Source organism: Cervus elaphus, chromosome 15 (assembly GCF_910594005.1).
Source record: "Cervus elaphus chromosome 15, mCerEla1.1, whole genome shotgun sequence".
Classification (NCBI taxonomy): Eukaryota; Metazoa; Chordata; class Mammalia; order Artiodactyla; family Cervidae; genus Cervus; species Cervus elaphus.
Window position 1 is genome coordinate 86,223,842 of NC_057829.1, and position 14,829 is coordinate 86,238,670.

Sequence of the window (14,829 nt, forward strand, 5' to 3'; positions counted from 1 at the left end):
AGCTGACTCGCTAGAAAAGACCCTGATGCTGGGAAAGATTGAAGGCAGGAGAAGGGGACGACAGAGGACGAGATGGTTGGATGGTATCATCGACTCAACAGACATGAGCTTGAGCAAACTTCAAGGAGATGGTGAAGGACAAGGAAGCCTGGTGTGCTGCAGTTCATGGGGCGGCAGAGCCAGACACATCTTAGCGACTGAACAATAACCTGAAAATTTAAAGTAATCTCTGCAGCTCATATTCTGTTTCCACTGCACGGAGCTGAGAGTCAGTTACAGCCTCTAAAATGGATAAGATGTGTCGACCTCACAGGGCTGTCTTGAGGAGAACATTCGATGGGTGAGTTTCTCCTGCAAACCTGCTCCCACCTCACCTGCCCAGAGTCAGCAGGTAACCCACAAGCACCCGCCCTGCCCTCCCCGCCCTCCGCTCCAGCCTCCTGGCCCCTCTCAGGCCCCCTGGCAACCTGCTGCTTCCTTCTCTGGGCTGCCCATCAAGCTAATGGTGACGACTTCAAGGTCACAAGCAATAACAAATCAAAGAAATAACAGTGATGACAGGGGTGACCACACTGATCCAGGGCCAGCACCTCTGGAGGGTGTCTGTGCACCCAGCCAGCTCCAGGCATCCCCACAATTTCAAAGCCTACAGCTCACAGCAGAGGTCATGGAGGCCCAGAGACAGACTGTGACATGCCCTGGGCCCCCCAGCTGGCAAGGGTTACCCCAACATGCCCCTCCAGGTCCAGAACCCACCCTTCCACCGCCCCCTGGCCTAGGTGGGGTGGGGGAATGTGGGCACAGTCTTTGCTCACGGGCTCCCCACGTGCGTCACGCTGAAGTTCTGGTGTCTCTCCTGAGTGACACAACCAACCTCACATGTTTTCAGATGCCATGTCCCTCCTCTCGCCAAACAGTTGATGCTGCATAATCAGCCTATCTCTGCTGAAACACTCGCCCCCAACACACTGCGCTGGGCCACGCCTGCCCGGGCTGGTTCTAAACCCAACAAAAAGGGGTCTTGTCTGTTGCTGGCTCCCCGGCCTGCATACTTGTTCCTGCTTCTATTTGCCATCAATTCTTAGAAACTTGCATTGTTCAAGACTGTTCCAGATTAACGTGAGATGGAACTTCTCCAGGTGGATTAGGCCTATTTAAACCTGGTCCCAACTACCAAGGGGTTGCAGGAGGGTGTGCAGGCCCAGAGGTGGACCCAGTGTCCGTGAGACTAGACCTGGGTCCCAGCAAGGACCCGACCTTCCACAGAAGACTGTGAGAGGAGAAGACCCAGGAGGCCCACAAGGACCCTGCCCTGGTCTTGGGATCTTCCCGGGGTGCCCACAGGAGGAAGGGGCAGACAAGGAATCGGGGTGATGGGGCGAGAAGAGCCCCTCCTGTGGGTGTGAGAAGAGCCCCTCCTGTGGGTGTGAGCACAGCCCCGGCCTGGCCGGGCCGTCGGCACAGCAAACCCTCAACGCCACCTTGCACCTGGTTGACCAAGTCATTTTAAGAAGGAGTTCGCCAGGAACCTCCCTTCTGGGACACAGAAGGCCCATTTCTCAGGCCCCTTCTCCCCACGTCCAGGCCTGCCCACTGTGTCAGAGGGTGAGTGAGACTCCAGGAGGGACGGAAGAGGAGTGGCCAGGGGCCTGTGTCCAGGACAGCCTGGCTGGGGGTCAGAGGGCAGGCCGGCCAGGCCCGGGGCTGGGGCAAGTGCAGGACTGGCTGCCACGTCTGCCCCTCCCGGGAGATGAGTCACTCTGGGGACGAGGGGGTGGCAATGGCCAAGGGCTCAGAGATCCCCCAGCAAATCTCAGGAATGCATAACAAAGGCTCTGCTTCGGGCGCTAAGAGGACGCTTTCAGACTAGGGATGTGTCCACCTGCGGGACATCATGGACAGTCGGAGGACCTCATGGACCTCCCCTGGGCACGGCAGAGCCAGACCGAAGGCCCATCTCCCGTGTGCTCCAGCCCCGCATGGAGGAAGGATCTGGATCCCGATACTGCGGAAGAGTCACGACATCTGTGCTGCAGTCCTCGGGCAGAGTGGAAATAGCCTCCGAGGGAGGCCCTGGTGCTGAAACCTCGGTGTCCTGGTTTTCCAGCCAGAAAACTCACAACTCGAGAAAGGCAAAGCTGGGACATTCCTGGTGGTCCAGTGGTTAAGATTCTGCGTTTCCAACTCAGGGGATGAGGGTTCGATCCCTGGTTGGGAACTAAGATCCCACACACACCATTGTCACTTTCGTATCAGCTACTGTCGAGAAAGGGGGTGGATAATACGCAAGTGACTTAACACAGACTCGACGGATGTGAGTTGGAGCAAACTCCAGGAGAGTTTACCCCTTTTGCCTGTATGGTATGAGCAAAAGTAAAAAAAGAAAGAAAGAAATGCAAAGCCTGTCTGCCCAAGGGCTGGGAGGATGAGTCTGTTTAGACGGGATGACATTAGAACATTGAGGTTCCTCCATCCATGTGTGAGCCTAGTGGATTAGACAAGGAACAGCCATGCTTCCTGAGAACGTCCTGAGGCCCTGGGCCAGATGTCACCACCCCCCACCTCACCTGCAGGGAACCTGAAGCCTAGCCTGCGTCCCGGCCTCACCCATGCCCCTGGCTGGCAAGGGCTGCAGGACCCACTCTGGCAGGGGCCCTTCGGGGAGGTCTTGCCCATGGGTCGTGGGGGCCGAGGAGTAACCAGGGCATCTCAGTGGTCTCCCAACTCAGCAGGTGAGCAGGGAGCCCACTCAATTTTCTTCCCTGAAGGGGAAGGAGAGGAACCCTCCTGGGTGGATAAGGGTCCACACCCTGGATGGGGGGGTGGTTGGTGGCAGAGGGTCAGAACAACCAATTCCCTCCTATTCCTGTTACGGACGCAGGCCGGTCCAATGAGGACTGAGGACCCTGCTCACCAGGGCCTCAGCCAGGCTGGTGGGCGAAAATGTGGGGGCTGAAGGCGTCCCCTCATCTGGTCACCTCCTCTGAGTGGGGGGGCCTCCCCATCCCTCCAACCGGAGGCGGCCCCTTCCACCTCTTCTCTCCCACCTGGCGTTCTAAACCACACCAGCCTGTTCAAGTTTCTTGGTAGCATGCATCGCCATCGGAAATTTTCTTGCCTATTGTGTGCTGGCTTATTATTATTATTGTTGCTCTGCCGTGTCCAACTCTTCGCAACACCACGGACTGCGGCACGCCAGGCTCCTCTGTCCTCCACTGTCTCCTGGAGTTTGCTCAAGCTCACATCCAGGTCGGTGCTAAGCTGCTTGCGTATTATCCATCCTCTTTCTTGACAGTATCTGCTATGAAAGGGACAATGGTGTGTGTCTTGCAGAAAACACCCCTGGACTTCATCCTGAGTGCCAGGTGCCCAGCAGTTCCCAGGGAAGCATCTCTGAGTGCAGACAGGGTGGTGCGGAGTGAAGAAGAGAACGGGGCAGGCCCCGCGCTCCCCTGGCTGAGGACACTGGATGGTACCGAGGGTACAGGGCTTGCCCGGGTCTGCACAGCCCGCCCACGGCCGGGCCCTAGGATGAAAAGCAGCCCCCGCATCAAGGGTCAGCTCCAGGCCCTCTCCCATTCTGCACTCTGCCCTGGGGGTGGGGCTCTTCCATCTGTGCCTGCACCCGAGAGGCTATGCCCACGGGAGGGCTGGGGGAGCCCTCTTGGCTGGAGGAGGGAGTACCACTTCGCCTGCTTCCTACAGCCGCCTCTGCTCCTCACCCCTTGGGAGCGGTCTGGTCCATGCACAGCACTTGCTCCCAGTTTGCAGCTTTTCCAACATTCATGGAACCCACTTCACGGCCTACCCTGTCCTCAGCCCTGGTGGGCCTGCAGACCCCACACTGCCAAGCCCTCCCTTCCTAAGGGCAGCTCCCTCCCGCTGTGGCCTTCACCCGTGGGAGCATCTCCCCTTCTCGATCTTCAGGAATCTGCCTAACCGTCGTCCACACCGAACTCTCCAACCCACGGGATGGTTTCCGCCCCCTGCAGAGGGTCCCAGCTAATCCAGGCAGCCTGGCATATTCCCCAGGCACAGGGCTCTGGAAAGGAAACAGCTGCAGCATTCCCCAACCCCCCCACTCCCGCCATAGCCACCACCCAGTCCACGGAGATTACACGTAGGACAGGCCCCTGCACTGTTTCAGCGAAGGGGGCTGGGCCTGGTGACCTTCAGTGACATATGACGACGTGAGCTCACTGCTACTGCTCACAGAAGAAGCTCGTGGTGACTCGTTATATTTTGGAACCAACCATTCCTTTTGTTTTCCAAGGCAGGGAAAAAAAAAAAAAAAGCCACCCTTCTCCCTCCCCAGCAGGAATTATCCAAGAGTTCTACTATGCCTAACTTTCAAAGGAGGCATTGTTAATCTTCTCGCCATAAATAGGCAATTAACACCCACTCCCGAGTCCAGGCAAAACCCAGTTCCTGCCGGCTCGGGAACACAGTGCAGGGCTGGCCCTCTTGCGTGGCATTTGCTTTCTGAAGTTCTCGACGGGGGCCTGAGGCTGCAAGAAGAGGGCAGGAATTCAGGAGAGTTGATTCTGCAAAAATGTTAGAGGGAGTCTAGTTCGATGCCACGCTCGAGGACAATCGAGGACTGTGTTAGCAAAGGGCCTAACTTCACCCGACCCGAGTCCGCATGTAAGCCAGCAGCCTGTACAGGATAAAGGCACGGGCAGGCAGCAGGCACATCGGCTTGTAATTAATCACGTCCGTCTCAGGGACATGGCTCCATGCTTCCTGGTCTCTGGCCCTCCCAGGGGCTGACCCACAGGCTCCCCAAGGGCGTGGAGCACCTTCCCGGGAGGCATGACCCCAACATCCCCGATGAGGAGGCAGGAATAGGATGGGAATGCTGAAATGCTTCCGGGTTTCTGTCAAGCGGCCCCTTCCCCTGCATCCTTCCAGGCTGGGCGGGGGTCCCTGGGCTGTATTAGTAGGTTCTCATTTTCCGGAGATGCTGCTCTGGCCAACGTAAACAGACACAACGTGGCACCCCTGTGATGCAACCCAGTGGGATGAGCCTGCAGGGCTGCGGGCACAGCCTCCTGTGGCCCTGAGTCTCCCAGCCGAGGCCAGGAGAGAAGACCCAGGTTCAAATGGACAAGAGCAGGGACGTTTCAGCAAAGGAGTTGGAGGCTGGAGGCAGAGGTGACTGGAAGGGTAGGAACCGAGCTTCTGGGGACGGCAGAGGGAGCCTGGGCCGGCAAAGCGCTGATGCATAAAGGGTCTGGGGCGGGATGGCTCCAAGGACACACGTGGAAACAAAGCGAATCACGGGGATCAGCTACACGTCACTGCCACTGAGGGAAGATCACGGAGAAATACGGGCAAAGTGAGGGCTCCAGGCGAGACAACACGAGGGCCTTACCGCCAGCCAACTCTGAACACAGCAGCTTAAGGAACGTCATCTTTGGGGATTAGGGTGATGGATGCTCGGCCCAGTGGGTGAGGTGTGTGATCACGGTGACTTGGACACTAATGCAAGATCAATCCCCTGGCTGGGCCTGTTGGCCGCACCTCCAGGATGCTTGAGCCCCTAACAAGGCTGAGTGTGTCCACGCTGGTTCATGCTGGCATGCCTGCCAACAGCCGGCCCCCACCCCTAAGTCCACACTGCTCCTCGCCACCAGGAGCTTGGGGGCGGGGGGCTGTTACTCCCCTGCTTAAAACTCTCTAAGGCTCCCCCCACTGCACTCAGAATAACAGAAGCGTCTTCAGAGGACCTACCAAGAAGGCCGCCTGTGCTCAGGTCCTCTGCCCGCCTGGTCCTGCTCCAGCCGCTCTGGGCTCCTCCCCGCCCCTTCCTGACTCCAACCTTTGCACACCCGCTTCCGCTAGTATCCCCCGTGCACACACTTCAAGAGCCGCCTCATGGCTTATGGTCCTGCTCACATGATTCCAAGGCACTGAGAGAACACGCAAGAAGCCTGGCCCCTTTAAATGCCCCCAGAGACGGCCCCGCACAGGCAGTTAACCTGGACAGGGCGCTGACCGCCACGCTGGGCTCCTGGTCATTCACCCTGCTGCTGACACAGGACTCGGGCCACTGAGCAAGGACGCAGAACAGCCGTGCGTAAGGAGTTGCCTGGGAAATGCCCAGCACTACGTATGAGACGTTGTCCAGACGTTTCTCGTGGAGCAGGATGGGGAGATGTCCTTGGACGTGCTTTCTACCTGCCCACAGGCTCTGGCCTCCTGAGGGCGGGGCGGCCGCCTCTGTGCCTGGCACCAGAGTAGGGCCTGGCGAGTCGAGGGTACCCCGAGCGCATCTGGCTCATCTGGGCCCCTGGCTTATGCAGCAGGGGGCCCCCCAACTCCTGAGAACCCCCCAGAGCTTTGTCACCTCAAACACCCTTCGGCTCGGCGAGGCTCTTGATTAAAGCATGGAAAATCACCAAGTGGCATTAGAAGCTGCCTCCCTGGCATGTCCCCAGTTGAACTCCTTCTATTTTTCTTTTCCCCGGGAGATCAAAGCCATTGTGTCAACACTCGGCCCTGATCCGAGTGACCTTAAGCAGATTGCTTATGCAACCTGGTGGCTGTGCCTGGGGACAGAGGAGGGATCCAGGGGGTTTCCTCAAATTCTGAGAACCCCTTCTGGGTTTTTTCGGAGAGAAAAGAAGGACTGCAGTGTTTCGGAGAGAAAAGAAGGACTAGAGAGAGCTGAAACTGGTCGCCTGCCCTGGCCTCACCCTGCTCCAGGCCACGGGGTCACAGCACCCCTGTGCCAGGGGTGACGAGCCCGGCTCACGGCTGCAGCCAGGAGGCAGGCTGTGGGGAGAGGCTCCGCTGTTACAGCATCGCCCTGGCTGGACCCACACCACCAGAGTCCCGTCCACACCAGTGGGAAACGGTCATTCCCACGCTTTCCAGAAACCAAAACGGAGGCTTACGGCGGTGACCCACCCGAGGGCACCAAGAGCTCAAACAAGGGGCGGAAGGGGGAGCCAAGCACCCCCGACCCCAGAGCTCATCGCTTCACCCCCATGCCCTCTGAGTCCCATGAGCGTGCGCCACCTGGGAAGGGCACCCGGGGGTGGATCGCCGCACGGGAAGAGCCCCGAACCCGGCCTTCCCAGGCTCCTCCAGAGTGCCACGCAGCCTTGGGCAGCTCATTAACTCTTCCCTGACTCTCAAGCGAGGGGTGGACAAGGGCAGAGGTGGCGTATCAACTAGCGGTGGCTGCGAAGACCGCTGCGGGGGAAGATTCCAGACTGCCTGTGAGTTCAACCGGAGGGACCGCCTGCCTGGCTGGCGACGCCCGTCCTGGGCACAGAAGGGGCTGCCACCCTGAGCATCCGTGGCTCTGACGGCCCAGGTCTCAGGGGCCCTCTTCCTCTGTTCAGGCCCAGCCTGTCCCCTCATCAGAAGCAACCATTCCTAGGCATCCACAGTGCATTTTGGCTTGGCTTAAAAAAAAAAAAATTTGGCCATGCCATGCGGCTGGCAGGATCTTAGCTCCCCGGCCAGGGATTGAACCTAGGCCACGGCAGAGAAAGCACCAAATCCTAACCACCGGACTGCCAGGGAATTCCCAGGCCTTAACTCTTATTTAGCGTTTATTTCATCTCAGTTGGAATCCCAGGGCTTCCCATGACTGCTCCCCTAAGATCTTCGTACCCATTCACGTTCTGCGTTGCAGAGGGCGACCCACCTCTGAATCCCTCTGCCTGCCATCCGCAGGGTTCCCCAGGCTGTCGGGAAGGGTGCTGAGGGTGCAATGTGGCAGGAAGCTGGAGCCGGGGAGGTGGCCACCCCTGGCAGAGGGGGACGGAGGGCCACAAAGGCCTGGGCAACCAGGCCTGGGCCCAGGGACCCTGCCAAGAGAAAGCACAGCTGGCCTGCAGCTGCCAGGCTGCCTGAGCAAGAAGGGAGTGCGGCTGGTGGGGTGAGGGCCACCCCTCGGGGAAGGCGGTCCCGCCGCACACAGAGGGCGGGCAGGGGGCCGGCCAGGAGCCGCCTCGCCCAGGGACCCTGTCGGCAGAGCGGCACGAGCTATCGACGCGCCTCTGAGATGACCCTTCTGGCCACTTCCCGCATCAAGCCCTCCCCCGTCAGAGCCCATGCGGCCCTGGCCGACCCGCCCCTCCTGGACCCGTCTGCGGGCCACGGCTCTCAGCGTAGCTTCCAACTCAGGCTTCTTTCTTACCCCAAACTGCCCCCTGGCCAGCTTTCACAGGCCCCTCCAACATCTGCTAACACAACAGTTGCTGCCTGTTCAGAGGACTGCGCTGGGAGGTGCGGGGCCGCAGTGTGTGGGCAGCTGCGATCAATCAAAGCTCTGTTCCAACCCCCGGACCCCTCCTCGCAAGCGTCTCCCTTCTGTCGGAGGCACTGTGAGAAATACAATTTGTTGCTCTTTCAAGATGACCAGCTTGGACTTAAAAAACACGGCAGACCCACCCAGGGCACGGCGTTCAGCGGGTCATCTTTAACTGTTGCTTTTAAATGACAACCCCGCTCCCGGATTCTTGCCTGGAGAATCCCATGGACAGAGGAGCCTGGCAGGCCATGGTCAGTGGGGTCGCAGAGAGTCGGACACGACGGAAGCGACTAAGCACGCTCGCGTACCTGATCCAGGTCTGAGTGGCCACGTGCAGCCCAGGGCTTGCTGGGAGTCAACCAATGCTGGGCGGTCAAACTAGGTTTCAAAAAGTGCAGGAGCTAAGAATCATGTCAGCGAAAGTCCCGCTAATAAACAACTCACGTGTTCAGGCTGGGCCCTGCCCTCCTTGGCACATGCTGCCATTTTGCAAAAGGGAGGCTGAGGCTTCATATAAAACGCCAGGCGGAAGGGGCGGGAGTAAAGCAGCTCAGGGAGGTCAAGGAAAGGGTCGGACCTGGCTCGGACAAGGCAGGACTGACCCTTGGGCCGCCTCTGAGCGTCTCGCTCTGTGGACCGAGCGGTTGCAATTGCACTTCCAGGGAGCAAGGGCCTGTCGGGGCCAGGTCCTTGCGTCATCCTCCCCCCCAGGGCCTCCTCCCCGAAGTCACCCTCCCCCACTCAGGACCGGCTCCCCTGCCCAACAGCGGGACACGTAGGTTTTAAGCAGCAGAGACACGCGGATATGTATGGTTGAGTCACCTTGCCGTGCGCAGGAGACGAGCACAACACTGTTCATCGGCGAGACTCCAGTGCAAAATAAAAAGTGAAAAAAATTATATTCAGAATTTAAAAAAAAAGAAGCAGCAAAGACAGTCTGAAAGCAATTGCTAACCACCCTGCACCCCCCCACCGGCCCCCACCGCTCAGCTGGACGGCTGTGCCCGGACCCTGGCTGGGTGGGCAGGGGCGCCTGGCGGGCTCCCGCAGTCCCCTCCACCCTGGTTCCATGGGTGACAGACGTGAGACGAGGATGCTCACGACGACCCGCCTCCTCAGGCAGGTGGCGATTCCGACTCCGCCCCCATCTCACGACCCCTGGCCCCCCTCGCGGAGCCACTGCAGGCGGAGTGCAGCTGCAGGCGAGGCCTCCTTCCCATTTCCAGAAGCCGAGGATGAGGCAAGAAGAGGAACCGACAAGAAGAAGGGAGTGGCCAGGACGGAAGGTGGGGGTGAAAACAGAAGGAATGAGATGGACGAATGAAGAGGGGAGTCTGCAGAACATCGCCCTCAGGGCCGGTTTCTGCCCCTGGAGATGCCCAGAGCAAGCCCTGGGACCCCCATGATGGTGGTCAGCATCCGTCAGCTCCCGGGGGCGAGGGGCGTGGGAGCACAGGTGATGGACGTGTAGACGGAGACACACACGTGTGTCGACAGATAATCAGACACACACAGACCTTTATACACAGACCTCCATGCATAAGCTACACACAAACATACGCGGACACATCTACTCAACACACATACACACACATACACATGCGCACACACGTGATTTCCTGTTCCTCCCAGCAGTCCTATGTTGATGGCGGGGGTCAGCATGGTATTTATGTTCTACACAGAAATGTGAAGCGCTTTTCCCGGGGCCGCCAGCCTCCTGCCCCATCTGTGAGACTGTCTGATTTGTCAATGTCCCCCCCACCCCCCAAGTGAGGACCTAAAGGTGAACATCGCCCTCCAGAAGGGCCTGTTTCCAGGGGGCCCTGGGAGGGTCCTGGCCCGAGATCACACCTACCCTCACGCCCTAGGCTTCCAGCTGAGAGCCTGCCCCTCGGAGCGGGGCCCACCCAACAGCTCCCTGGCTCCCCGTGGGCACAAGGCAGCCCCGAACCTCAGAGCGTTTGGTCTCTCCGCCCGCCTGCCTTTCTCGGGGTCTCTCCCTGGTCCTTTTTCCACCAGCAGTCTGGAGAGGCTCCAGGGTGCCCCTGGGAGCTTACACACAGACCCGCGGGGAAGTCCCAGCCCCGGTCAGTGCCGCTGGGGGGGCCACGGCTTCTCAGAGCTGCCCGTCATCCCAGAGATTCCGACCAAAGCGCATTCGCTTTGCACCTGTAGACCAAGTCGCTCAGGCTCCTGGGCCCAGAGCCCACGTACACAGGGGGTCCTGGAGGACGGTGCTCACCTGGAATCCCTCCCGCCAGGCAGACGAACGTACAAACCAAGATCCAAAGACCCACAAGAGGGTCTGAGGTCCAGCGGAGGAAACGACGGCAGGACATGCCGACCCGTGGCACAGGACACCCTCCCCACCGCCGCGCAGACCTGCTCACTCCCCGGGGGCTACTGGTGCGGGGAAGCCCACGCGGAGGACAGGGTCTGGGGGCAGGAAGGCCCGCGCTCACAGGGGACAGGGCACTGGGTCCTACACGCTCCAGACTGCATCCAAGGCTCTTCAGATGCACAGAGGTGGCCCTGGGCCTGGCTTTTTGAGGCTCCCGGAGGAGCAAGGCCCATTTTCCACGGCCACAAATCATCTGGTGGGGGGGTCACAGCAGGCGCTGCCCCATGGGAAGAGGGCCGGCTGGGTCCAGGGGCTTGGTGGGAGGCGGCTCGGGCCCAGCTGTCTCCAGGCCTCTGGCCGCAGCCCTTAGGCCACGTGCCTCCCAGGGGCCCCTTCTCTGCTTTCCCCGGACTCTGCCCTCCCCAGGCCTTGGCTGGGGAAAGACAGGAGGACAGAGGGCAGCCTCCTCAGGATCTTGGAGGCCTGCCTGGAGCCGATGAAGCAATCTATACATCTGGGCACAGCCCCACTGAGCAATGTATTTTTAAACGGTTTCTACCCAAGTGAGGGCGGGAAATGTCTCCAACGATGCCCGTGGTGTTATTCCAACTTGTGGCCAGTAAAATATAATAATACGTGTATATTGTTTTTATTACCTTATCTAGCTTATTAGCTAATAAAATAAGCTCAGCATTAAAAATTTAACGGAAGCTGTTTTATCGCACCCAGAACTTGTGGCTCTGGATTTTCTTCAGAAGTTTTCTTTGCCCAAATCTGTCACCTTTCCAGCATTTTTACCTATTTATGTTTCTCCAGGAAGGAAAATTCCACTTGCCTGTCCAACCTGAATGAACGTGTTAGACCGCTGACCAGCTCAGACACACCTGGAGCGGCGATAGGGAGGAAAGAAAAGTGGTGATGGGAGGGCTGGGGCGGGGGTCCCGCCGGGTCCTCCCCTCGGGTCTTCCCCAAGCGATCCCCATGGGCACAGAGAAAGGGGGGCACTACCCCGCTGATCCAGAGCCAGGGCCTGGGCTCTCAGACAAAGGTGGCCAGAAAGACTGGACCCGGGGGCCAGGTGGGGGCTCTGGACCAGAGATACCTGCCTCTCTTCTTTTTTGGGGGAGTGGGGATCTGTAGGTTGGGACGGAGGACTAAGGGAGAGAGGAGGAAACGCCATCAGCAGAAGCTGTATTTTTCATTCTCAGCTGAAAGGAGTCCTGGCGATAAAGCAGCGCTGGCCACTGAAGGAAGGCAGTGAGGCCCGCCTGGAAAGGGGTGGACATGTCAAGCCTGCCCGTCTGGATGTGGCCACATGCTCATGAGCAAGGCCAACCTCTCACCGCCAACCTGGTCTCCATTCCCTCAAGCCCAGCCACAGCTGATGCTCACATGATAAGACTAGAAAAGATCAGGCTCCGACCGTGGCTCTGAGCACCCCCTGGACACAGAACCCACCGTACGCATCTGTCCTTGAGGGGCCAGCCCTGCTCCTGGACCTCACCATCACACTCTGACCCTCGGGACTCCCCCCTGAGGGCCAACGCAGGCAGCTCTCAGGCTTGGAGACTGTTCTGACGATGGTGTATTAACTCCAAGTTCAGTTCACTCAAACCAACACCCAAGACCAAGCACGAGGGTGGCCAGGGCTCTGAGACACAGAGGACGACGCGTGAGCGACAGGACGTGTGGCCAGAGGCCGCACCTACATGGACAGCGAGGACGATCGCGGCTTCTGGCTGGACGCACGCTTTCGGCAGCTCGATCACAAGAGTGCGTGCCTCCCCTGTTCTCTCGTCCTCTGAAACCGTCACTCGCGGCCCTGACCTCGGGATCAGCATGATCCGAGTGACGCTGAACCCCTGCCTGTGCGAGCAGTTCCTACGGCAGCTGTGGGGACGGGGGCTCCCGGGGGAGGCCCCTGCGAAGGGCCAGGAGGGTACCCCCAGCGCCTGTGAGGCTGCGCCTGCCTCCTCCCGGCTCTCTGCTCCTGCACTGCCAGCGCCGGGAGACAGCGTTTCTGCTTTGAAATGGAGATGGCTTTAAAAGGGAGGTTTGATTTCATCTTTCATCGCATCCGATTTTAAGAACGAGCGAATGAACCCGCTTCCTGGCCCTCTTCGACGTGGGCACCTGCCCTTGCCCGGGCTGGACCGGGAGCCGGGGAGGCTCCCAGACGCCCCTGCTGGCTTCCGCAGCGCCTCCCCGGGGCGGGGGCGTGGGGGGGAGCTCTTACCTGTGCCATCTTGGCAAGGTCCAGGGAGGGCCTCTGCTCCTGCGCCTCCTCGGGGCGCCGCCGCTTGACGCCCACCTTCTTGTCATTAAGGACGCAGGGCTGGGAGCGGCTGCGGGCCAGCCCCCCCGAGCGCCTGGCCGGCTCCGGCGTCGAGGCTGGGGTGCTGCTGGCTGAGGGCGGGCAGTACTCCGCGAAGGAGAACTGCTCGTGGGAGCAGGACAGGGAGCGCTGCATGTCCAGCCGGCCGCCGCCCACGGGGCTCGCCGCGGGGCCCCAGAGGTCGCCTGCCTGTCCGCAGGTGGCCGGGCACGGCGCCCCCGGGCCGGGCGGGCCGCCGGGCCGCGGGTGAAGTCCCGCCGGGTCGTAGGGAGAGGAGAGCACGTTGGCGCGGGACGGGAGGCTGAAGCTGGAGCTCCGCTGCATCGTGCTGAAGCCGTTGGAGTAGCGCTGCACGCTGCCCCCGCTGTAGCAACGCCTCTTCTCCACCGGCGTCCAGACTTTGGACCCCAGGGGCCTCCACGACGTCCGGCAGCTGGCCATCTCGTCCGAGAAGGACAGTGACCGGCACTGGCGCTTGCTGGGGGGCGCGGACGGGTGCCCGTTGTGGTCGCTGAGGCTGAGGTCCTTGATCAGGCTGGTGACTGCGCAGGCGGTGGCCGCCTCCCGGTGCCACAGGCCGCTGTCCTGGCACTTGTCCGGCAGGCACTCCCAGATGCTGGCGCTCGGCTGGTCGATCTGAAGGGGGCACTTCCTGTCCAGGTCTCGCCATCTGTCATTTTCTGGTTCGGAAATGACAAAAAAAAAAAAGAGAAAAACGGGGCTTTGAGAAGGGCCTTCGCACCGGTCCTCTCGCCTCACTGAGAACCCATTTTAAACAGGAGGTTAGACAGAAAGGCCCTTAAAAAAGCCATCCAGTCCGGCCTCGCTTTACAGATGAGAAGCTGAGGCTCAGAAGGACGGAAGTGAGTCCCGAGGTGCTGAGTCAGAAGCGGGGCAGCCCCAGGACTCCTGACATGCTTTTCTTTCCAACATACCGCACTTCCTCCCGCACTAAGTCACTTCAGTCGCGGCTGACTCTTTGCCGCCCCATGGACTCGTAGCCCGCCAGGCTCCTCTGTCCCTGGGATTCTCCAGGCAAGGATACGGAGGAGCGTTGCCATGCCCTCCTCTAGGGGGTCTTCCCAACCCAGGGATCGAACCCACGTCTCCTGCGGCTCCTGCATTGCAGGCTGATTCTTTACCGCTGAGCCACCAGGGAAGCCCTAGTCTCCCAGGACAGCCTGAAGCACTACTGTTCACCCCAAAGGCCTCTCATCCTCTAGAAGGGAAACCAACTTGCCCGGCCCCTGCCCTGGCCGGCAGCAGAGCAGGGATAACGGTGCCTGCTACGTCCCGTCTCAGGGTTCTCTGCTCTGGGGCTGGGACTCAACGGCCTGGGGGAAGACCACGACCAAAGGTGAGGCTGTTGGGACCCCCAGGGTGGCTGGTGGCTGGAGGTACTGCCAGGTTAGTTGACGTGAGCTCCATCTTTAAAATCAAGGCAGACAATAGAAACGGGATACTTATTGATTTACATCCCCTCCACCAAAATGCCCCACAGCCAACCACAACAACAGCTGCCAATCACTGAGGACTCTGCCTGTGTTCACATGCTAAAATCCAGAACAAGGTTGCTAAAGTCCATAGAAGCAAGTTTTGGGGTGCAGAGAGACCTAAGCGTACAATTTAAACCTACATGTTGGGTCTCTCCTTGAACGCACGGACAAACAAGCCAACCCTGCTAGGAACTATGGAATCAGGCCCTGTGCTGAGAATTTGAGGAGCTCAAAGACAAATCTGACATAGTTCTCGTATTCAAGCTAACAATACAAAAGCAGAGTTAAGAAATATGCTGTGCTGCTGGGAATCAACGTGTTAACATGTTTCTGTTTTTCTCTAATCTCCACATCTTCATAAACTCTGCAAACGTGAACACAGAGAAAA

The 14,829-nt window shown here is 59.5% G+C and overlaps 1 protein-coding gene across 1 annotated transcript in view; it reads right to left on the reverse strand.

Annotated features, from left to right (window-relative positions):
- Positions 1–14,829, reverse strand: part of FAM53B (family with sequence similarity 53 member B) — a 112,709-nt gene that overhangs the window by 42,216 nt on the left and 55,664 nt on the right. The window contains exon 4 of the mRNA XM_043926478.1: positions 12,847–13,625. Coding sequence (XP_043782413.1) covers positions 12,847–13,625 — 779 coding nt within the window. The remainder of the gene's footprint in view (positions 1–12,846; positions 13,626–14,829) is intronic.